The following is a 24000-nucleotide window of genomic DNA, read 5'->3' as shown; positions in this document are numbered from 1 at the left end:
ATCACATATTATAATTGAAGCCGTTAATGGAAATGTTACTAACTACTATTTTATAACAAAGGCAGAGATAGTAGAGTTAAATATAATTCGAAATAAGTAATTGTAATCCCTCACTTTATCATTCAAGTTAACAAACGCCTTCGCATTTCGTATTTCAAAAACACAACGTAACATAATATCTTTCTTATCTGTATCCTATGTAACATTATAAAGGTAACTCTACACGTTGTTAATCATCGCGCTTTAACCGCAAAGATCCACATTTGTTCGTACGAAATATCTTATATAATGTGGTATTAGGTACACGATATGCGAACAATTTCGCGAGCGTTCATTAGGAATAGTAAACCCGCTTTGAAGTATCAAATTCATAAATAATGTTTTCGTAATATAACAATATATATTGAAATACATGATCATGAATAAACGTCTTGGTATAATCAAAAGACAAAAGCAGATTGTCTTTTATTTTTCTTAATAACTTCACATCTGACGTCTAAGATAGTTACTATCCTTTTTCACAAGAAATTGCATTACGTACGTTAGGTTATTTATACATATATAATATTAACAATGAATTTTCTATATAAAATTAACAAATGTTACTATTGATAATAAAAAAAACTGAGTAAGTGTAAATTAAACTTTATACGTCAGATGCGTTTCAATCAAATGTTACATATAGAAACGTTGCATTCCGAATCAACACTATTTTTTACGAATAATAAAATAAATAACCAGAGTTCTAAGAACAAATTCATTAAATGATAGAAAGTGTAAGATTAGATTATTATCTGTAGTACCCCGCGTGGCATACAATTTGGCGCCTTTTTTTCCCGGTAATAATGCAACGGGGTGCTTTCGGAATCATGCTTCGGAGAATGAAAGCTGCCGACGGGGAACTATTCTTAGAATTTACTCTACTACCATTAACTACCAAAGTAAGTGGATATGGATATTGGTTGGATCACTTACTAGAAATGTGATAATATGATGTACAAAACTTCTAACTTTTTATATAAGAAATTTTTAAGTTCCAAGCACAATACAAAGCATTTTTTAAAACAAATGGCTTGTTCGTGTTAATTAGCAGATATTTGGGAACAAATTAAATTACATTGTAATGTGAGTGCTAAATTGTATTGTCACCCAGGCGAAGATTGTTCATAAATTAGAACTGGTCGGCTGCTTCAGAAACTGCTTATAATTCATTTGCAAGATTTTACTTACACACATTAACAGGCGAAGTTTCGCAATAGCTCATAAAACGGCTATTTAGATCTTTCTACATTTATGAAATAACTACAAATATAGTTTATCAAATTTTCTATATACAAATAAAGCTGTCATCCGTTACTATAAACTACAAACAGTTATAATTTGAGATTTAAAAATAAAATGTTATAGCAGAAATTTTTAACAGTAGCTGCGAGTATATCACCAATTCATTTTGGTGCGTGGTAGAAGAAGCTTTCTGAGGGCAGGCCCTTTATATTAGATAGGTAATATATAACCTTCTCCATTGTCTTTCAAATACCTTTATTTTTTTGTTCCGTTTGTTCAGGACTTCCCGTGTCTCGCGCTCTCGACGCGACCCATCTCCGAAGTTCAAGTCTTTCGTAACCGTACCAGCCCAATAACTCGTTCATTGCCGTTTCAGCGAACTCCTGTAACGTTAAATATACAGGTAAATCATAGATAATTTAAACATAACAAAACTAAAGTGCTAATTATTCTACCGCCAAACAGCAGTACTCAGTGTTGTTGTTCCGATTCGAAGGGTGAGTGGGTGTAACTACAGGCACAAGGTACATAACAACGTTGGTGGGGCATTAGTGATGTAAGGAATGGTTAATATTTCTCACAGTGCCATTGTCTATGGGCGGTGGCGACCGCTTACCATCAGGTGGCAGGTGGAGTTAAAAATAGTTGATATTCGCTATGCCTATAACCAGAGGGTAACTAATTTTGATCTCATTCTCTATATTTAACGCTTAGAATATATAAAAATAAAATAGAACCCCGTAAGTTACGGAATAATTTACAATACAGTAATTCTACAGCAATCCTAGAGAAGTGTATAATGAGATTGTTAAATGTTACTTCTTATAAACATAATATCTGCCCGGCCATTACTTATGTTTAAGCTGTACAGTCTACAATCATAGTATGTCATATTCACACTCCATAGGAACAGTGAAAGCCAACAAACTGTTAAGCAAATAATATTAATTTATATTTCAAAACAATCGCGTCGCAACTCAGAGCTTTCGCTACGGCATTACCAAAAATAAAAATCTCATTTTATGTATTCTTAAACAACGAGATTTGTTTAAAACGAACGGTCGCAGATGACCTCTTTATCGTTGTATTTTATTGCCGGTGATCAAGTTAATAAATTCTCAAAAACATATATAAGATTCGTTCCAAACAACGGGACGTAATTCAAGAAATATCTGTGTCACTATAAAAAGATACAACGTTTTCAAAAGTAGTGTTATTGCTTAAAAACAAAGTGATTAGTTACGTGTTGCGTTTGCCAATGATGTGAATTATGTTGTGCACAATATCTTAATATCTGGCAGGACTAAATTACTTGCTATCGTTTTCAACCCTCAACATAAGCCTCAATAAGTTAAAGGTATATGAGCTAGCCTAGCGATGAGAAAGTCAAAGGTTCGAGCTTGACCCCTTGATCTATTGAGGTAGTCCTAAAACAAGGATTATACTTAACTGGAAGTGAAAGTAGGAATATTAATAATTCTCTGATAATAATAGGCATTTTTAATATTATTCTTTTTTTTTTAAACTCTGTACATAATACCTTCTTAGCTTACGCTGATATTAATAATAATCAGTTTTATACAAGATATGACGAATAGAATTTAATTATAAGTTTAGTTAAATATTTTATTTTCTTGCTTTCTACTCGGTAGAAGGCAAGAAAATGAGATAAATAAAACTCACTTCACTAAAAACTCGGTTCATAACGTGTCGGTTCACGTTTATTTTTATTTATAAAAAGGTATGACAATAGCCGTAAGGGTTAGGATGTAAACCTGCGAACATCACATCACGATACGGTCCTTACACCGTTTAGCAATTGAGACTTCAATATTTTTTATTATAATTTATATAACGTGACTTTTATGATCACTAGCAACGCAGCTCCTAACAAACATATATAATTTAAATCCATTTAAAATAATTGAATAACAATATTACGTTACGAAATAGATCATAATATACAACATGTTCTTGTAACACGTCTTAAAGGACGTTCATTATCCTTTGCTTTGACATGCGAGCGATATTTAATTAATACAAGGCGTTAGTGACGTCGGGCAACGAGAAGGTTACCTTTGAAACGATGTCCAGCGCGTAATTGGGCTCCCGTTACTTAGACTCTTTTGATGATACTACAGAAACATATATCATATTTGCAACATTACTGTTATATTAACGCAATACCTTATAATTACGTAACGAATATTTTTTGTTCTTGAAATTTAATTTAACCAAACTTTGAGAGGTAAGGGTTGATTTTAGGGAAAAAACATTAATTAAAAATGAAAATTGTTAAGCAAATCGATAATATATGTAAACATTTTATTTGTTGTAACGTATGTAAATAAAACGATTTGAAAAATAACTTATTTGTTAAATTGATACGTATACACAATAATGACACAAGTGTAAACTACTTCTAAATAGTAGTAATTTCGATTCAATTCAATTCTTAGGTAAACGGCTTTTAATCTTAAGAAGACATCTGACAACTTTATGAACAGGAAGGTTAAAGAATAGTTTGCTTACGGATACGTTCAGGTGAGAAATTATCGTGTGAAAATTCAAATAAACCTTACATTATTCTCCTTTTATATTACTCTTTTTATATAACCTTTATTTTACAATTTAAAAAAATGATTACAAAAAATATGTAGTCAAATAGGAAATATGTAAACAAATAATCTGTGACGTGTCACTTACATTTTATAATGAACACTATTGACTAACCAAAGCTCAACGATAACGAACGCAAATCCTATCAATTTACGCGAAGTGTTGCCAGGCCCATGGTGCGCTGCGTTATAATTATCGCTTCAAAACATGATATCCTGAACGCACCCACCGCCAGACCGCAATAGATACTCGAACTGCATGCTAACATTTAATCAGCCAAATCATAGATATTAGAAAATTATCTATGCGAACGTTATGTTTGAAAATAATGTTGTAGATCTTATACATAAATAACATGAATCATTATGAACAGCTTATTATTTTAAGAAAAGTTCAATAATATTATTATATTAGTGATGATAGCAAAGTCATAAAGATGTAACATATTACACAATATTATATCAGTAAATATACTGAAAAGTATAAAATATTTTGTATTCCAACTGGAAAATTATTGAGGCCCATTATATAGGTACAAAATAGAATCATTTAAAATATAGTATTATGATGGCTATCTGTGATTGTGATAATCTAAATTTCCATTGTTTGTAAGAATGTTATATGCCTACTATGAATATATATTGACTAATAAGAAATTTTAAATGAATAAAACATTGACTGGCGGCCTCACAGTCAGACAACGCACAACCTAACCCGACAAGAGGTCTTCGAGAAATATGAATTTATGCACAGTAAAAACATTTTAATTTATGTACAGTTAAAAAGTAAACAACAAAAAAATCTTGGAATTCCAGAAAGTGAATAGCATACTATTTAACCCGTGCATTGTCCCATGTCTCATGTATGTCAAACTTGGCCCACTCTGGGTAAAAACAATCAAAACCTTATAGTTTTCCAAAGCAATATTGCATTAAGCATGCTAATCATAAAGCTACGTGAGCAAAGGAGAGCGATATTTTACTAAGGATTAAAAACTGCACTGACCCTGACCACGTTATAGGAACACACAGAGAAAATTGACGACAGATTGACGTAATGGAATGGTATCTTAGGAATAGAAAGATGGGAAGATAATACAACAAAGGTTGGAGGAGTTTTATAGCGAGTGACAGAGATGAATGTAGGGCATAAACCAATGTATGTGTCGAAGGACACCCTGACTAATAAACTGATTGCTGAAAAAATTTACTTACTTACCAATACTCACTAAAATTATTAAAGTAGATTGAATATTACATACAAAACAAATTTTAGTCAGCGAATAAAGGCTTTTATTATTATTATTTTTAGTTATTAAACCAACAAGAAAAAACAAACCAACACAATGTACAATGTATGCAATGTACAATATGTGTCTTATAAAAATAACAATTTAAAGTATTGTTGCATTTGCTAACATCCATACATCGCAATTATAGACTAACTTGTCATGCAATTATATCGTAGTTATTATTATATTAAAATTATTATGACAAAAATTGAATTTTCTACAGAAAACCAGACTACTGCACTGCTAAAAATAAAATTTGCCTATATTTTAGTCGACGACAAATACATTATATAATGATATGCATATTTTTTTTAAAAAGTATAGAACCACATAAAAAGTTATATACACAATATAATATAACTTTTAGTGTAGTTTTATAACATGAATTATTCGTCCACATCGTTTCCGGATAATGTACCTAAAATATACCCATTAATATTCGGCTGAAGGTTATCAAACATTTTGGTACCGCAGACGAAAATGTACATGCATCTGCGTATTAATTAAGGTATTATTGAATAGTTGAAAATTCATATTTGAAATTCAAGGTTTGTTACACTTAGCCTCGAGCTGCTGGTAATGAATATAGCAGCATCGGATACTCGTTACCGATTTAATTATAGCACTGTAACTTATTCTGATTATTATTATTTTTGTTTTCCATACAAATGATGATTTTAGAATTATATATATTTTTAAATCAAAATCGGTAATTTAATGAAATGAAAAGTCTTATATTTTTTCGTTGAATAATTATGGATGCTAGAAGACTGTTATTTCTAAGTCTGTATTAACAATAATAAATATGTTATTTGTGTCCAAATTTTATCTATTCGGCTTTTCCCAAATGAGTTAAATGATGATTAGATCTCATTCTTGTTATAAGAGTGAGATTAAATTATCTTATAAATCGGAACCGGAAGTCGTAATGATCGGAAAGTATTCGGATGTTCAGGTTTGGAATTTGTATATATCCGTTATTTTATTTGAGTTTTGTATTATGACTGTAATAACGTAATTTTTAGCATTTGCTTAAACATTTGCTACTTTATATATTTAATATTAAAAGGAATTCAAAGGTTTTATTTTTCGGATGGTTCGTTGTCTTAAATAAGATCTGTGAGCATGTTTATTTATTAATATAGCGATTGGCCTTCTCAATTCAACAATACCTTACTTAATCCCATTTTCTTATGGAAGAATAAATAATAGTTATAATTCCTTGACAGATGTTTTTTTCTGAAATTCTCTTCCAAATGAGCATTTATATGATCCTGCTGCGTATATATATATATATATATCTACATATATGAAAATATCATTCATTTTTAATCGAGCCCACAAATGTCAATCACATTGGATGGAACCCATAACGTCGTAAGAATTCATATGTTAATATAATTTATTTTTATTTTATTTGAAATAGCTTATATTAAATGATGTATGAATCAATCGATCGATAGTTTCGTTATAAAAATATAACTATTATTTGGAGACGTACATATCTATTTATGAAGTATGAATATGACACATATTTTTAGACCGGTTTATCTATTATGACACGTTTATTAATATACCAGCTGTGCCGCGCGGTTTCACCAGCTTTAAAATTTCCATCTCCGCCGTCGTAGGCCGTAACGTAAGCTCTTCAACTTTATTATATTAGCACAGATATTGAATATCAAATTCTTTTGATGTTTTCCTAGTTTTGTGCAATTACGTAAAAGCTATTTTAGCAGACCGTATTCTTTACATTTTCGACGTTTGGCAACCGCTTTCAAACTCATTAGCCACGTGTTATGGAAAATCGAACTTGATGTGCATACGACATACGAAACGCATTTTGCTTTCATAATTTTAATTTACCGTCTCTCATTGCCACAGCAACTGAACTCGTATTTATGTATACAGTAGGCGTTGCTCGTAATGTACCTAAATTATACTTCTGCATGTTTAAAACTAAAACCACTGGTAAGTTAATCGACAATACAAACAAATAGATAAATATGACTAGTTTGTTCATTATTTTTGTTTTAAAAACAATGATTTCAGTTTAAAATAATGGATTTTACATAATCACATCAATATTCTTGTCCGTAAAAAAGGAACCATTTATTTTTTAATCTCCTCAAAAATTTAATGCAATTGACTCTTTTCGTAATTAATTGAATAAAAACATAAAGCAGTAGGTACACGATGTGAGATAGTCACATAAAGTTTGTCGCAAACAAACCGCGGTCGTAATGCTAGCCGTGCAGCGTCGATATTGTGATACCCGATACAACATAAATGCTTTTAATGGCGGTAGCAAGGTAAATTTAGGAGCGGAGCAACCTGACACTCGACCTACGCATAGAGTTAGTTTACACTGGATATTAAAATATCCAGATAAAGACTATAAGTTTTAGAAGGTAAGTTTGAAAGTTTTTAATTAGTTGTGTAAACGTTGAACAGTTTTCTTAACAAGTTGCTTTTACGAGTTAATTATAATAAAAAAATATTATTAATTTATTATTATTTAGTATTATAAAATATATTTTATAAGTTAGGTTATTCTTAATGCAAATTTTAACAACTGATGACGTAGCTGCGATTTAAGTATGACGTTTAAATTATTATTTCAAGTGTTTAATGTTAAGACGGTAAATCAACTTTCTCAATAAATAATAGTGCTTTTGAGCTGCTTTAAGGCATGTTGATATTTTATTAGGTAAGTAAAATTATGCATAATAAATTAAATACGAGAAATGCTTAAATAGGAAATTAATTATTGTAAACACAAAATGTATTCTTAAATGACATCTCAGTGCGTTACTCATTACAAAATGTAGACTTAAAAAAAAAAAAACTTTTGTATACCAAGAGGTTTGCTATAAAATATGATTTGATTATCGAATGGAAATTTGAGTTAAATAGGATGCTAACATTGGTATTAAAAGCGGAAAATAGTGGATAAAACTGCATACCTACTCATACTCTGCTACTACTGTACTATTTTATTATATTGAAATAACGTATAATAAATAAAACAATATAATTTTATTATTACACAGTAGCATTAGCAGCCTGTAAATTTTCCACTGCTGGGCTAAAGGCCGCCTCTCCCTTTGAGGAGAAGGTTTTTAGAGCATATTCCACCACGCTGCTCCAAGGCTGCTGCGGGTTGGCGGAATACACATGTGGCAGCATTTCGTTGAAATTAGACACATGCAGGTTTCCTCACGATGTTTTCACGATGTTTTGAAACACAAATTAAGCACATGAAAGTTCAGTGGTGCCTGCCTGGGTTTGAACCCGAAATCATCGGTTAAGATGCACGCGTTCTAACCACTGGGCCATCTCGACTCTTATAAAATATAAAAAATAAATAAATTAGACAGTACACTAATCTTATGTGAAGAAGAAATAATAATAAAAAATAATTATAAAGTATGCATGGAAGCCTTAGGATCGGCATCTTCAGGGGAAGGACAAAACCTGGAATAGAACCCTCTCACAATGAATATGATTACTTAAGCCGATATGACCCAGCGGTTACAACACGTGCATCTTAATTGAAGATTGTGGATTAAACCGATTAAAGTAATTTGTCTTCATAATTCATTTCTTCGCCCGTGACGGAAAAAATAGTAAACCTGCACGTGTTGAGCCTACTTTTGTCACAAATATACCTAACAACGTTCTTCTCGAAATTAAAGGAGGTCCATATTGAATAGTTGGACAGTTTTATTTTCAAGCTTCGAGCTATTGTTGGCTCATTTGTAGTAGAAACTCATTACATTTACTATCAAGTTAATATTTTAAATATAAGCTTATTAACGAAGTTTTATTTTAAATTTACATGGTTCATTAAATAGATAAGTACTTATAATATCAATAATGAATTAAAAAAAAAAAAAAAACTTTATTAAATTTTCAATTTTTATTTATATAATGATTATTAAGTGTTTAAAAGCAACAGTTTTATCTCTTAAATAATAAATTACTAAATTTAATGATACAAAGCTTTCTCTTGTACAGTAGGTATTAGTATAATAAGAAACTAGAGTCGAGTCGCTGATCGCGTGTCAGTCGGTCGAGCAAATAATTTGCTAATACCTACAGTAAAACGATATCGCGTTAATGTGGACACAAATACTAATTGCATTTGTATTACGTAGGATATAATACGAATACCGTATCTATACTTACTTAAAAGTAATAGCTAGTAACAGCCAGTATGTATTCCACAGTTTGGATAAGGCCTCTCAGTTTGAAGATAAGTTTTGAAGCTTATTCTATAACGTTGCAACGATTTTGCATGGTTGTCACACATATGGCGGATTTACATCCCGCCACAGGCGAGGACGAAAGGTATGCAGCAGATTAACCACATGAAAATTTGAACCGGCAATCATAGTGTCTTAACCTTTGGACTACTTATTACCTTAGAAAACATTATAAATAATATTTATTGAAGTTTTTGTATAAGTAAGTAAGTGTAAGGAACTACACATTTGCACACTTTTTCAATAGCTACGTTTATCAATATGACACGTATTACACGAGGCAGCCAGTGGCGTAGCTAGGTGGGCAAGGGCCCCGGTGCATAGAAAAAGAATCGGGCCCCATCCCCTCATTCCACCCCCTCTTTAACTTATATTGCCCATCAAAATTATAGATAGGAAAAGCAAGCAAGCAAAGCAAGATCGAGGTTTTCTAATTTCAGAAGCTGGCGAGTTAGCTGACCCACTATTTTTAAAGCTAAGGTTAGAAGGCCCCCTGAGCTCCGAGGCCCTGGTGCACTGCACCACCTGCTACGCCACTGAAAGCAGCGGGTCCAGCCAAGTTCAAGACAATTATAAGGATCTAGAAACTGGTTTTATATTTTTAGGTTAACATAATATCTATTTTCTAAAAAACGGTAGCTTAAGTAGCTAGTTTATAGAAGCATATAAAAGTTTTCTGTTTAAAATAAGCCAAGTAAAATCTACAGAATTTGGCATTAAGCATTTCGATTTCAAATGTTTTGTCGGCGAAAATGACAACCACGCATATTCTAAAGATTGAACTTGGCTTCCATTTCCACATTTATGTCTTTAATGGGATTACTTATACCAGATTACATTTATGATAAAAAAGCGCGGTGACAAATGCTCACGAGCGTATTACTGGTTTACATACAGGATATATAAATGTAATGTATGCAATTGGTTAATGTAGTCTGAGAAAAACTTACTGAATATCTAAAAAACTATTCTCGGTTAAGTCTACATTCAAAAACCGGTGGTAAGTTTACATTTGCCTTAATCCTGTATAATGGCGATTCAAAATATATTCTGAATAATTACTTCATTATAATTATAATAATTTATTTGCCTAAACGTTAGTACAGAAGTTATGTCGTTAAATTTAGTTCATCACTCAAACGTCAAATTTGACAGACCGCCAATAATAATAATAATAACTCTCTGACAGGATATGACTGATAAGTTGAAAGTGAACAGTGACTTAAATCACACCTATATTAATAGACCCAAAAAGGATTTCTCATTGTGTATATTTTCAAAAATGTATTTCTTCATAAATTTAAAATCGCTGAGGGGCCAATGAAGCGGGCTCGGATCGGATTCGCGCATATTTATCTGTTTGTTTTACATAACGGACGAAATATGCATGTGCATGTAATGATTATTACTATTTATGAAAATGGTAATAATCATTATGCATATTTACCTACAAAATGTTTATTGCATGGTGATGATGTCGGTGTATTTGACAACGGTACCACCTGTAAAGATGGACTTATTATCTCTGAAGTTTTGCAAAAATTGAAATAGGCATTGGTCATGGAAATTTTCGTAAATTAAAATTATTAGAGGATATAATAATTATTTGATAATTCTTTCTTCTGATCTTTTAAATAATTGCTTGAAATAGGGCAGGTCACTATAAGGAAAATCATAATTCGAAATTAAAATAAGCGCTTCAATATTTTTTTCTTCTGGCATCGAAACGTAGATTGCTGGTATTACATTATTCAGAATATATGAGCAACAATTGATAATGGTTAATATTTTTATTTATACAAATGATAACAGGACAAGACTCCACCCTGGTTTTACTTCTAGTAAATCATATTATAGCAGTTCAGATGGATTTGTCTTTTGATTGAGGCAACTAAAGCATCACAATAAGAGGTATTCCCAATTTATTTTCCTATTTTATTTATTTATTTCCTTAAAAAGAGGCTTTTTAGAAGGTTCTAGAAAGAAGATCAGAGAACTCACATTCTCTGTATTAAACGTTGCAAACCCGATATTTATTTCAATAACTATCCATAACCATCTATTCTGTTGTTTTTTTGTAGCATTACAATGACTTTATATTTTAATTTTGTGTTCAATCGATTCCATTAAATTCTTATTATTAGTATATTGCTCACCTCGAACTCGAAGCGGCGTTGTAGTGCTATATTTTTATTCGGAAATAGGTCGTTCTACGGGTTCTTTATACTTTAATTGCAAAAGAATAACAAATATTCATTTATTAACGAACAATACTAGTAATTTATTATTGAGAAATTATCAATATTCAGTTTATTTATCTTTCCAGTTAAATTAAATAAAGCTAAGGATAAAACCTTGTAGTTGCACTTCGGTAAGATGGCATAAAAATAACAAAGAATTCTTTAAGTGTAATAATATATGTATGTATGGAAATATAATTAAATCATTAGCTTAACAAAACAATGTAAATATTAATAGTACTTTTCATTAGTTTTGTTTAATACATACGGATTAAATAGTACATACATACATAATATTATACCGATTAAAGTTTGATGTTTATTCGTCACCATCCAGGCCAGAATCTATTTTAAGTTGCAACCCTACGCAATAGTACGCAAGTCGCAACAAAAACCACCGTCTCCCATTACATCTCCGATATCCGTCAATCGATTCACATGCCTCTCATTATAACGTCTCGTCTGGCTCTGGCGCGAAACAAAGCGAGTATCGAGTTACGCTGCATTACTCTTCAGCCAAGCACAGTTTTGGTCATGCGAGATCGCAACACTTTCGACTCGTTTTAGCTGGCAACACTACGCTCGCTGTTGTGAGCCGGCGAACTAAAACCTCCTTTGTAAGCTTACACTGAAATTGTATAGTCTGTACCGGTGACGTGTTATGAGCGTAATGAACCTTTTGTAATTTTATACAAACGGGAAATGGATTCGAGTGTATTTCAAAATTATATTAAAATTTAAATAAATACATACATATATTTACATTAGCCTTTTTCTTCGAAGCTATTAAATATTCTACTAAAAATAATGTATACCGTGGTTTTTGTGCAACTTAGTAATAAAAAGCAGTGATTGGGATAGTTAAAGATAATTTAGTTATATAATTCTAAATTTGAACTGATTTGATTTTCGTCCACTAAGACGCCAAACCAGATTAATAACATTTAGAAGTCAGTGATCGTTTTCAAATAATTTATTCCCACCAAAAAATACACGTGATCAATTAGTCACACTGGCTGGAATGTAGTTAGTAAATATATCACAAACAAACATATACGTCAGGCAATTCAGTATAGCAATATTTTCGCACGGGTATCAGACATTATTTATTTTGCAAGTTATATAATACGACGCAGTCAAACGGTTAATATTCTTATTTGCTTCGCCATACGATACCTATAAAGACCGACTTTAGCATAGTTTTGAATTTAAAATCTTAAAAAAATACTTTTTTTTACCAAGCTTAAAAGAGCTTGGAAAGATATAAAAATTATTTTAATAAATTTATTGAATAAAACGGCGATATTAAAAAATGAAATATTGATGAAAAGCGACATTATTTTGAGAAACACTTTCAATTAAAACAACCAAGTATCTCATGTAGTATATTAACATTGTCGTCGTCGTCGTTGTTGTTGTTGTTATTGATCGACTATTGATTTCGTTATTTACAATACAGGTTTCTTAGTCTATATAGTGTGATAATAATGACGCTCGTCGACAATTAGATAATGGATACAGATCATTTGTCATGAATCTGTCAAATTTTGATCAGATACAACAAAGTATACGTTAACGAAGGATATAACGATAATTTATTAATTATAATGAGGATTGTGTTTTAAAGTTCATTCATAATTTCGACATTTATATCATCCTCTGTTCCGCGAGATTAATCTATGTAAAAAAAGCCTTGTACTAATACAAATTGATTTTTCTATTTAAGTAACTAAATAAATCAGTCATTAGTATTGTTAGAAATACTTATTTATCTAGTTACATGTATTTAATAAAAAATACATATTTTCATATTGTATCCGATATCATAAAAATAAGTGAAATCGATTTCAGAACATTAATCGTAATTTTTTGGAATTGAGACATAGTTTTCCCGCCTAAATTAGACATTGAATGACTATCAGCTCACATTCCAACATTAGAATTATATGATCGATAAAATTAAACAAATAATAAAAAAATATTCTGTGTAGTGGTGTATTTATCAGTACATAGTAAAAAAAAGTTAGGAAGCTTATATTTGTCATTTAAAATTGTAAGCATACTAATTATTTTTACTCAACAAAGAAAATATATTAGAGTCTAATTACATTTAAGGAATATCAGATGTGAATTTGTCATTCTAGAGTCGGGTTTCAAAAGGGATTATATGGCATATGGTCAAACGTAATAAATATTATAAAGGATTCATTTTAAACATTTTTTTTAGTTAATTTCGTGTGTTTAATTTGTGACTATAATTGATCTCGTGTTCGGCGGGAAAGGAAAATTTCATCAGGATATCTGCATGTGGCAGATGAATTTTTGCCACACGTGTGTCTACCGACTCTAATTGTAGCAGCGGGGTGAAATAAGTCCGTGGTTCATAAAACCATCTACCACTAGCCTTTGCCTAATAGGAGTAATAATATATGCAATATACTTAAAATTCAATATATTTATAAGCTCTTAAATCACAAACAATTAGTGTATAAAACAGCTCATATTAATTTTCATTTAATTGTCAGACCGACTTACATTCATAATATAATAATAATTAACGTTAATAATTCCTATTATGTCATGTCAGAAATGATTACACATATTTAATATATTTTCATTTCAATTGTATAATATTGGTATATTGGTTTTATAAACATAATATTATAATTATGTTTGTTTATTACACAAATCTAGATGTGGCGGGTAAATTATAGCAGTAGGCTACTAGGTATTGGGTTGCTCTGAGTCATCATTCATGACCTTCCTAACCATTTACGGTAACAAGACAGAGATCTTCTACGATAAAAATTAACTCGTGTAAGGTAACTTGGCAAATATTCATAAAGACATCACTACTATGTTTATCCTTTAAAAAAATGTGTTTTATCATTAAAATGCACCAGACTTCCCGTTTCATCTCATTCTATACTGAATGAGCTTATTTAGTTCTTTGCTAGAGTTTGATTTCGAAAATTAATAGTAGTTCACTTGAAACTGAACTTTACGGTTAATGTTCGCGTTCAGTGAAACCGCATTCCTTAATTGCAGTCTTAGAAAAAAAACCCGATGTGTGGACCGACGCGTGTTCATGTGTCATCAACTCTCTTCGGGATAGGTTTTCTCTATTAGTATACCTCACAATTGATGCAAAAAATAAGCATAGTAATTGCCCGTTATTTCTCTGTTATGTTCCTTAACCTGTAATTTTATAACTCAGGCCTGAAACATTTCGAAATATATATCATGATCAGATGTGAACTAATTTTCTCCAATGTTTGAAATGTAAATTACAATTTCATTCATATATCTCGGATAAACATTACAGAAAACAAATTCATAGCCGTTTGGTAGAGTTTAGTTAGTGTGTACTTGTCACCAATCCAAATCCGATTTGGTGAGATGGAAACCAAGCGGAATTTCCTCGCTTTAGATATTTTTATTCACCATACGTATAAATATAAAAGAAATCGATCAATGTCACTAACATCTCATAATTATTATTAGAATTAGAAAACGTAAGCCGTCAGATTTGTCTTTTAAAAACATTAAAAGGACAAATCTACGTTTTACGATTAGTGAAATAACATCAAGATTATTAATTACTCGTATATATTTGTGTAATGAACAAGTAAGCAATGAATAATTAGATCTGGTTTTTCGAAGCTCGCGTCAGAGGACTGACGCAAGCGGTGTTGGTGTTCGATGTCTAGCCAGTTGAGACCGGCATTAATTATGAGAGGATCGCGTTCCCTAAACGAGAACCCTTTGTGGATGAAATACTAGATTCAGATGAAATGGGGTGCTGATTCATCGATCTAGGGTTGGAATATGTAGAGTTGAACACAATATTATAAACTATAATTATCATTTGCAGTAACTTTACATACGATTTATTTTTTGATTATTAAGACTTGATTATTTTATAAATTGATTCTATTTATTTGATTAATTTACATAAGTATACGTATAGTAGTAGTAACTGCCACCAATTGAAAAAATGTATACAGTCATAGACTATTGCGTTGATATTTCTCAAATATATAAACCAATACAAAGTTTTTTGGCAGCGTTCACCGGACTGACGACTCCTCCGAAAAAAATATGACATAATTATATTACAGCCAAGCCATTTTTCTATTGTAATATTAATATTAAAATAAAGAATATTATTAAAACAAAATATAAAACAATCTACTTAATAAAATATTCGACCTCAATTTAAATTAAAAGGTCCGGTCTCTTTAATATCTTATATAAAACGAGGATGATGTCGGACAAATAAAAATCATATGAGTCTGATTGTCTACGAGAGTCATCATTCATTTTGACATCTATTGTAAATGAAAACATGAAGAAAGCGACTAGCTTATGTTAGACTTTTTTTTAAAATGACCGTCAGAGCTGACGTGAGCGGTGTCCAATAGCGGGCTAGTTGAGGCATTAATTATGTTCGGATCGAGTTCTCTAAACGAGACACCTTTATGGATGAAACGCTAGATGCTTTACTGAACGAAATGGAATATTTCATATTCGAACTTTATGCTGGAGGGAAATACTATTTTAATTTGGAAACTTTATTCAGCTACTAAATGTAATAAATTTAGAGAGTGAAGTTTATCATTTTTATAATTAATATTCGAATTTAAGATATGTTATGTATTAGGGACCTATATGTTAAGGATTTTTATACCAATATTTTCTAATCGAGATGATAGGTTTTATTGAAAAATCTACTGCTTTATCTACAATACTAGATCTGCAATACGTAAAAAAACAACAAATATATAAAAATATTTTCTTTATGTAGATTTTATTTCCTACAACCACGCGCAGTCGCAGCTTCGCCAGCGGAACGTTACATTAAATATTTATCAAATTCCTAAAATGCATACAGCATATGACTCATATTTATAAGCCAATAGCTGATCAATGAATAATCATACTTCTATAATAAATTCCACAATTCTTTCAATTCCCCTTTTAACCATATTCAGGGACGATTGCTCTGATAAAAACTTATGTAATAAACAATTTTATGTTCCTCCATGTTACTGAAAATCTCGATACCAAATTTCATCTAAATCGGTTCAGCGTTTAATAGCGTCCTGATATTACAGCCTATGTAAAGTTTCATCAAAATCGATTCGAACTTCGATACAAACTTTCGCATTTATATTATTAGTATATGCATAATAAAACAGTACACCTCTAATAAGCCTATTGGACGAAGTTCAAGGGTAAAAAGTAGCGGCACCTCCTAAAAAAAATATCGCTGAATCGTTTATTAGTGCGCCTCTAACTCTACATTGCGAAACGAAAATCTCCTCCAGCTTTTAAGTATCTTTGTTTAACAGTTTAAGCTGTACATTGATAGTCAGTTATTCAAAACATTGCCTTCATTTTTATGCCTTTGCTTTACACAAGTGTCCTGTAAATGTCAATTGGATGTTTGAAAACAAAAAAAAACAGTATCAGTTGAAAAAAAAAATTGCAATATGTCTTCTTTCTAACATAATATTATATTAATGTTTTACATAAATTCTTTGAAATATACTTTATGTACATTATATTATTCATTGGACCATTATTATAGCTACGCTTCGTAAATTAATATTCCAAAGGTTTGAAAAATCTCAGTAAAAGGACTTTTATACTGGAGATGTAATGGAGAAGATTTTTAATTATAATAATCTGAGACGCGTCACGAGTTTCGATCGCATTTTAATTATCTTAGTAGCTCGACACCGGACGCCCGTCGTTAATTTTAGTGTAAAACGAACCTCCGACAATAGCCTGGGAAAAAACGTTTTGCTACTGAATAATGCTTTATCACTAATATAAAACAATTAAAATAGATTATTTTTTAGTATAATGAAATTGTGATAGAACTGCATGTCTTCATAACAAATAATAGACACAAATACAATTTTAGAGTCACACTTACACTTGCTTATTAAGTGTCAAAAATCTTACAGTGGTTTGGAAAAAAAACCTCAGATTTGAGAAGATCCATGAAAGAAATTCATTGGGTTTGTTTTAGCATAACCTCCAGTTTTTGAAATTATGGAAAAAAAAAACAGATTAACTGTGTTAACTGAATGGTGAACGCTCATTAGATGGCTGCCCCCGACCAATGACAATTGATATTAGATAAGTTCAAATTAGTTAATCTAACTTACAGGTGCGACGGTAAGAAATAAACCCACCATATTGACCATCCTATGGAAAGAGGCTGACTTTTACGGCCAATACCTGACTACCTTAGGTCTAACTTGACAAAGGCGTATGTAGACCAATTGTAATTATTTTATTCTTTTTAATATTTCGAATACAAAAGTCTAAACTTAAAACTACCGGTAACAAATAATCGAATCATGATTATATCAAAGGTCCTTGTAATCTGATATCTCGCTTAATCGATACGGAATGTCATCGCCCGGTGTAATTTTACTCTTTACGAGAATCATTTATATTCGAATGACACTTACAAATTATCGATCGTTTAGTATTCAAGGTTCTTCATTTACAGTGCACATAGTTTGCCTCCGTTTGCTTGCTTTAAATATCGAATCAAATACTTTCTATCTACTTACTTCTCTTTTCTTTCTACTTCTCTATGTATCGTATGTATTCATATTTAAGTATATATTTATTGATTTGAAGGCAAGATTTAAACGCATTAAAACTTTTAACTTGTTTTTTCTAGATTATAGTGTATTATTTAATTTTTATCTGTAATTGTGCTGAAAAAATCGTCAAGTACCATCAATCGACAAATTTTATACTCGAATTTATATTATCGGCAACGGCAAGTAAATATTAAGTCCAAATATAAGCAATAAAAGGTTAACTTTTATGTTATTATAATATTTATCTTAAATAAAATTAAAAAAGTAAGAATAAAAAATTTTTAATACGAACAATATGAATATTTGGGTGTATTCATTGTTCATATATCTTGGTCAGCTACTGGTTCCAAAAAGCAGGTCATGAAATTAGACGCCAGTCATCTGACACCATGCTAAAAGGTACCGAAAGACATCGTCACTGTCTCAAATTACCTGTAAAGGGTTGCTTTATCTGTGACTAATGCTTAACTCATCTGGAATTTGAGACTCGACCGTTGGGACTATAACTTTTGTATAAAACAGGAAATTATATTTTTATTTTACATTTCGAAAAATATAATTTAAATTAAAGTAACAATTGTAACTGTTTATTAATATACCAAAAAATTTAGACTAAGCAAGGTTTTTAGTAAATGTTCATAAGGCAAATGATGTCGTACCTTACAGCCGCTTCAGTGGAATTTATTTCCTTCCACACTTTAAGCTACCAAGGTATATATAGCAATTAATTTCAAAATGCGTATTTTTTTTATTCCTGATCACTGAATATTATTTAAAGGAATACATAATTACATAGATTAAAGTAGTTATTTATCCATTTTATGTGATCCTAATAACTGTGTGCATGTTGTTCCTTCAACTGTAACCTAGGCGGCGCCGGTATGGTTCACGTGATGACGCATTTGTAAATGTTCGTTCAAACTTTTTCTAGGTACGAGTTGATAATTTATTATTAAGAACACGTTATAATATCAAATTTGAAAATCACAACAAATTACGTATCTAATTGTTTTTGATAGCATTGCATTTATTAAGAATGACATATAGACTTTTTTTGTTCAGTCCCATTTTTTAATTCAAATAAATACGTCCGTAAATATGCACATATACATATTATTAAGTATTTTAAAGTTTTAGTGGCAGTTTACTTTCTGTACCAACCAATTTTTTTACTAAGTACAACAAAACATTGAAAACATAAAGCGTCGGGTTGCATATCCGATTAAATATTCCAAAGTGACATTCTTCCAAACACACCAAGAAATCTCTAATAACCATAAATATCTACTTCAATATATAAGAAATTAATATTAATGTTGTTATTAGTGGATACTATATCAGTAACTATGCTATTGCGAATCGAAAATCAAAGGAAATGTACAGTGTTACTTTTGTACCCGTCCTTACCTACATATTAAAATATGAACGCTTGGCGCAAAACGTAATTAATTCGTGTGCCCGATTGAGTCTTATGACTCATAGTTTTATACTCTACTTATGTAGAGTACGATCAATTTCGACTTCAATAAATTGATCCAACAAATTTAACATTAGATGATAGTAGGCACTTTCGTATACATTTTGCAATACTATATTTAAGCATTAAAATGCGTTCTAAGCAAAAATGTCGTTGTGTGAAACCACCATTTTGTATAAGTCAATCCAACTTAATTTTTTATCTTAATCTGATGTTTGCTAATAAAATTATAAGTGAATACAATATCTTCTGTTTTATAGCTTATTCAAATAATTTCCTAACGTTCGGAATGTCTCAGTCGTATTCCCGATATGAAAAACAATTAAAATAAATATAATGCCGTTAAATAAAATACGTCGTATTTTTATAGCTTTTATAATTTTGGTAACGTTAAAACAACATTCGTTAAATGTTCGCCATCACGGAGTCATATTTCTGAAACACAACACGAGGTTTTTTCAACGCAATGTGATATTCGTTTTATATAATAAAATAACATTTATAACTTATGTTTATTTTATATGTTATTTATTGACAGTAAATGAGTACAATGTAACATGCAAATAAAAAACAGTCTCAGGACTTAAAACAAATAACAGTTTATACATGAATTTTAATTTTATTTGTAAAAAAGTTGATTTAATTTAGTTGCCGGTGCTTCTGATTACAATCGTCAATCGAGCCGGTATTAGCTTCAACCAACTTAAAAGTAAAGATTTCACAGTGCTTCAGATTGATTTGAATATTATATAAGAATTATATATTGATTTCGATTTACGATTTTATTCGCTGTTTTAAACAGTATATTCAATTTTTATTACGTACATAATGTTATATTATTACACAATGTTAAATACCTCGTTGGCCTTGTGGCTAGCGTATAATCCCGAAAATCCCATAGAGTGGAAAAGTTAATGGGGTTATGTGTCGAAAAATCCTCAATATCAGCCTGGAATCTGAAAGTTATAAGTGTGTACACTCCCGTGGCTCGGGAAGCACTTTTTTTATGGAATAGATGTCAAATGAGCAGCAGGCTCACCTGATGTATGGATGGATACAATCATATGGATATGGATGGATGGATACTGAGTATCAATGTTAAATAATTATTATCATATATATATATGCAACCATTTCTTTCTTATTATTTTTAATATTGCCATCAATTTCATACCTTCATGACAAACCGTTTTAAGAGAAAAAAAAATTAAAGATCATAAGCGTCAACAACAAGAGAAAAATCGATAAAGATAATATAATTAGGAGAAATAACATCGCTACAAGATGCTACATACGATATTACTTAATGTATAAAATAACTGTAAATAATCCTTGAACCAACGTTTTGAAATCTAAACTAACACTAGATTTATCTAGCTCATCCCTAATGTATATTACAGTAATTATGAACCTTAAAGCCTTATATATACGACACATATTCATTGAAACTACTGGACATAAGACACTCGATACGTACACGCACGCCTCCTATGCCTGCGAGGTGGTGTTTATTCACCCCCTAGACATAGAGTATAAAACAATTAGATATGACAGATAACATATTCGCACTTGAATTGAAGTGTCATTGTTATTAAAACTTTTCGTCATAAAAGAGAATTATTAAAATAGTGATTATAAAATTGAGAACAATTTTCGTGATGCTAACTAAAGTTACACGGGGTTTTAATTTTCTTTTATCAGTAAAACAAATAGTAAAATATAACACAAAGATAATAAAAACATAAAACACACTTGTTTTCGTAGTGATATAACGTATTAATTTACCGATCATAATGAAGTTAAAGGAAGGTTTAATTATTAAATAAGTAGCATCAAAAACTGCTTATATAAATCTGATAATAAAATGTATTGCGTAATTTTACATTAATGTACTTTTAAATTTTAATATTTAAAAGTCAGGTCTACCGTTACACAGTGCTCTATTCTTTGCCACAATGATGTACAATGCAGAGGCTCGCATGGCTGGTGTCAGTTTCAGCTATCACATGACACTCCCATCACAGGCGCTAACTTATCATGTTTGTTCGTTTTATCTAATCATTTTTAATTAATTCATTGCTTATGCGAAATATTATAATTATATTACACAAAGTATTTAAAAACGAAAGGTGTGGGATACCCGGTTGATACGAAGTTCTTTACGCAGTATGGTATGTATTAAATAACAGACGGAATTAAAAATAACAACAAAATTTTTGAAAATAATTAAATGAGAATTCGTGATAAAATTGAAATGAAAATATAATATTTTAAATGTACACAAACATATTATAGGAAGAGTGCAGCGGCGGAAGTGTCAGTGAGGAACTTCGTCGAAAATCCCTTCACACAACAAATTCAACAAGTATTTTACCGTTTTTGATTACACATTCATTATAATCGTACTAAGATATTTTAAATAAAGAGCATCTCTTTTTTTATTCTTTATAATATAGTATATAAGATATGTTTCATATTTTATACATTTTTTATTTATATATTTTAAGTACCTACAATTAAATCAAAAGTCTTTTACAGACTTTTTGCTTTCGTTAATGTTTCTTTTATTATATACATATTATAATTGATTTAAAGCTTTATTATCTCTTTTAAAACCGAATGTTTACTTATAAAAAAAATATTATTTTAGTCATACCAAAACAAAAATAATTGCTAATATTTTTTAATAAATTATGTTCGCAAATATTAATTAGTTTATTTTAGCTCAGAAATATCATTTTTATCATTTTGAAATTTTACATGGGTTACATATTTATGTTTACTAATTATTATACTTTATAACATATGCTATTATTACCCAAACAAAATATTTTAAATGAGTAAATTTAAATACTTATATTGTATTAATAGTAAAATTCACATAATAAATCCTGATTTTTCTTTAATATTTATAATACAACAACTATTCTTTAATAATGAAAGAAAAAACACTGTCACTGTTCTGCGGGCGACCGACGGACGACCTTGGCCCAATACTGCGCGGGCGCATCCGATGCAATGTCGCTGACGTTGATTCGGACATGCGGAAAATATTCTATTTAGATCCAATGTTACAAAACTAATCTTATAATTTAATCCGCTTATTAACTAACACTACGTTTATTACTCGTATGTCCTTTGCGAGATGACAGCAAGACCATTATTTTAAATAGTCTACATATTACCGACGTTTCCTTACTACGTCTGTAATAAATTTGCACACTTTGTTGTTTACCGTTCGGGTTTTACAATATTAAACAATTTATATTATTAATGTAGAGATTTTGTTCCTAAATTAAATTCCGTTTGTAATAAAGTATTGAATGTTTGTATGAATGTATTTTATTAACTTTCTGCTGATATAAAAGCAAAAAATGATGTATATATTTTTTTATTAAACAAACACATGTTTAAAAATAGAACAATTTTAATTAACGTTAATTAAACATAGGAAATATATAGATATATAATAACAAAGAACACAATTTATAAATAAACTTTTTTTTTTTTACTTCACTCGTATTCATGAATTTTTCCCGTGAATGTATCAGAAGCGGAGTGGCTTCCATATTGTTTGCATGTTTTCAACGAAATTTCCTATAATACGACGCCAATTTACAACCTGATATGTTAAGCAGTAGCAGTCGCATGCATACCTTTACGAGAATCGTGGAAAGGATCGATGCATCGCCATAAATTACCATATAGATTGAAAACAAGTTATTCTAGTATGGATTTGAAAGGTTTACGAATGTTTCGTCGATCAAAATCGTGTGACACATCGTTTCGTAACACCGTTGAAAGTTATTTATGTGCATTATGAATATTACAATATAAAGTATTGGGTTTTGTAACGGCAATATGCTTTGGTAAGTTTACTATAACAAGCGCATATTGTTTTTTACCAAACTGCTATATTGCAATATACCTACCAAACTCTTATTCACGTGAATATCGCAAAGGCAGTTCAGGTGTTTAGACTATTACCGATTTATATCAACTAATAAAAAATATATATTATTGAGCAACAATACAAATTTATATTTTGCATTACGAAAGCACTTTAAACGATGTTATAGCATATTTATAAGACAAAACTACATTACGAAGGCAGACGACATTCTGCCGAAAACTAATTTTATTTTTTAAAAAGTGTATAATTTATATTATGTTTATATTTATTTATGTCTAA

General features: G+C 30.4%; 2 protein-coding genes across 2 annotated transcripts in view; one reads left to right on the top strand and one right to left on the bottom strand.

Annotated features, from left to right (window-relative positions):
• The window catches only part of LOC113400854 (cytochrome c oxidase assembly factor 5), a 390179-nt gene that overhangs the window by 345228 nt on the left and 20951 nt on the right, over positions 1-24000 (top strand). The window lies entirely within an intron of this gene.
• LOC113400891 (sine oculis-binding protein homolog) overlaps positions 1-24000 on the bottom strand; it is a 31239-nt gene that overhangs the window by 5263 nt on the left and 1976 nt on the right. Inside the window, exon 2 of the mRNA XM_026640566.2 lies at positions 1538-1667. Within this exon, the coding sequence (XP_026496351.2) occupies positions 1538-1667 (130 nt within the window). The remainder of the gene's footprint in view (positions 1-1537; positions 1668-24000) is intronic.

Source organism: Vanessa tameamea, chromosome 11 (assembly GCF_037043105.1).
Source record: "Vanessa tameamea isolate UH-Manoa-2023 chromosome 11, ilVanTame1 primary haplotype, whole genome shotgun sequence".
NCBI classification, from domain to species: Eukaryota; Metazoa; Arthropoda; class Insecta; order Lepidoptera; family Nymphalidae; genus Vanessa; species Vanessa tameamea.
This window is presented reverse-complemented; position numbering and strand designations above follow the sequence as displayed.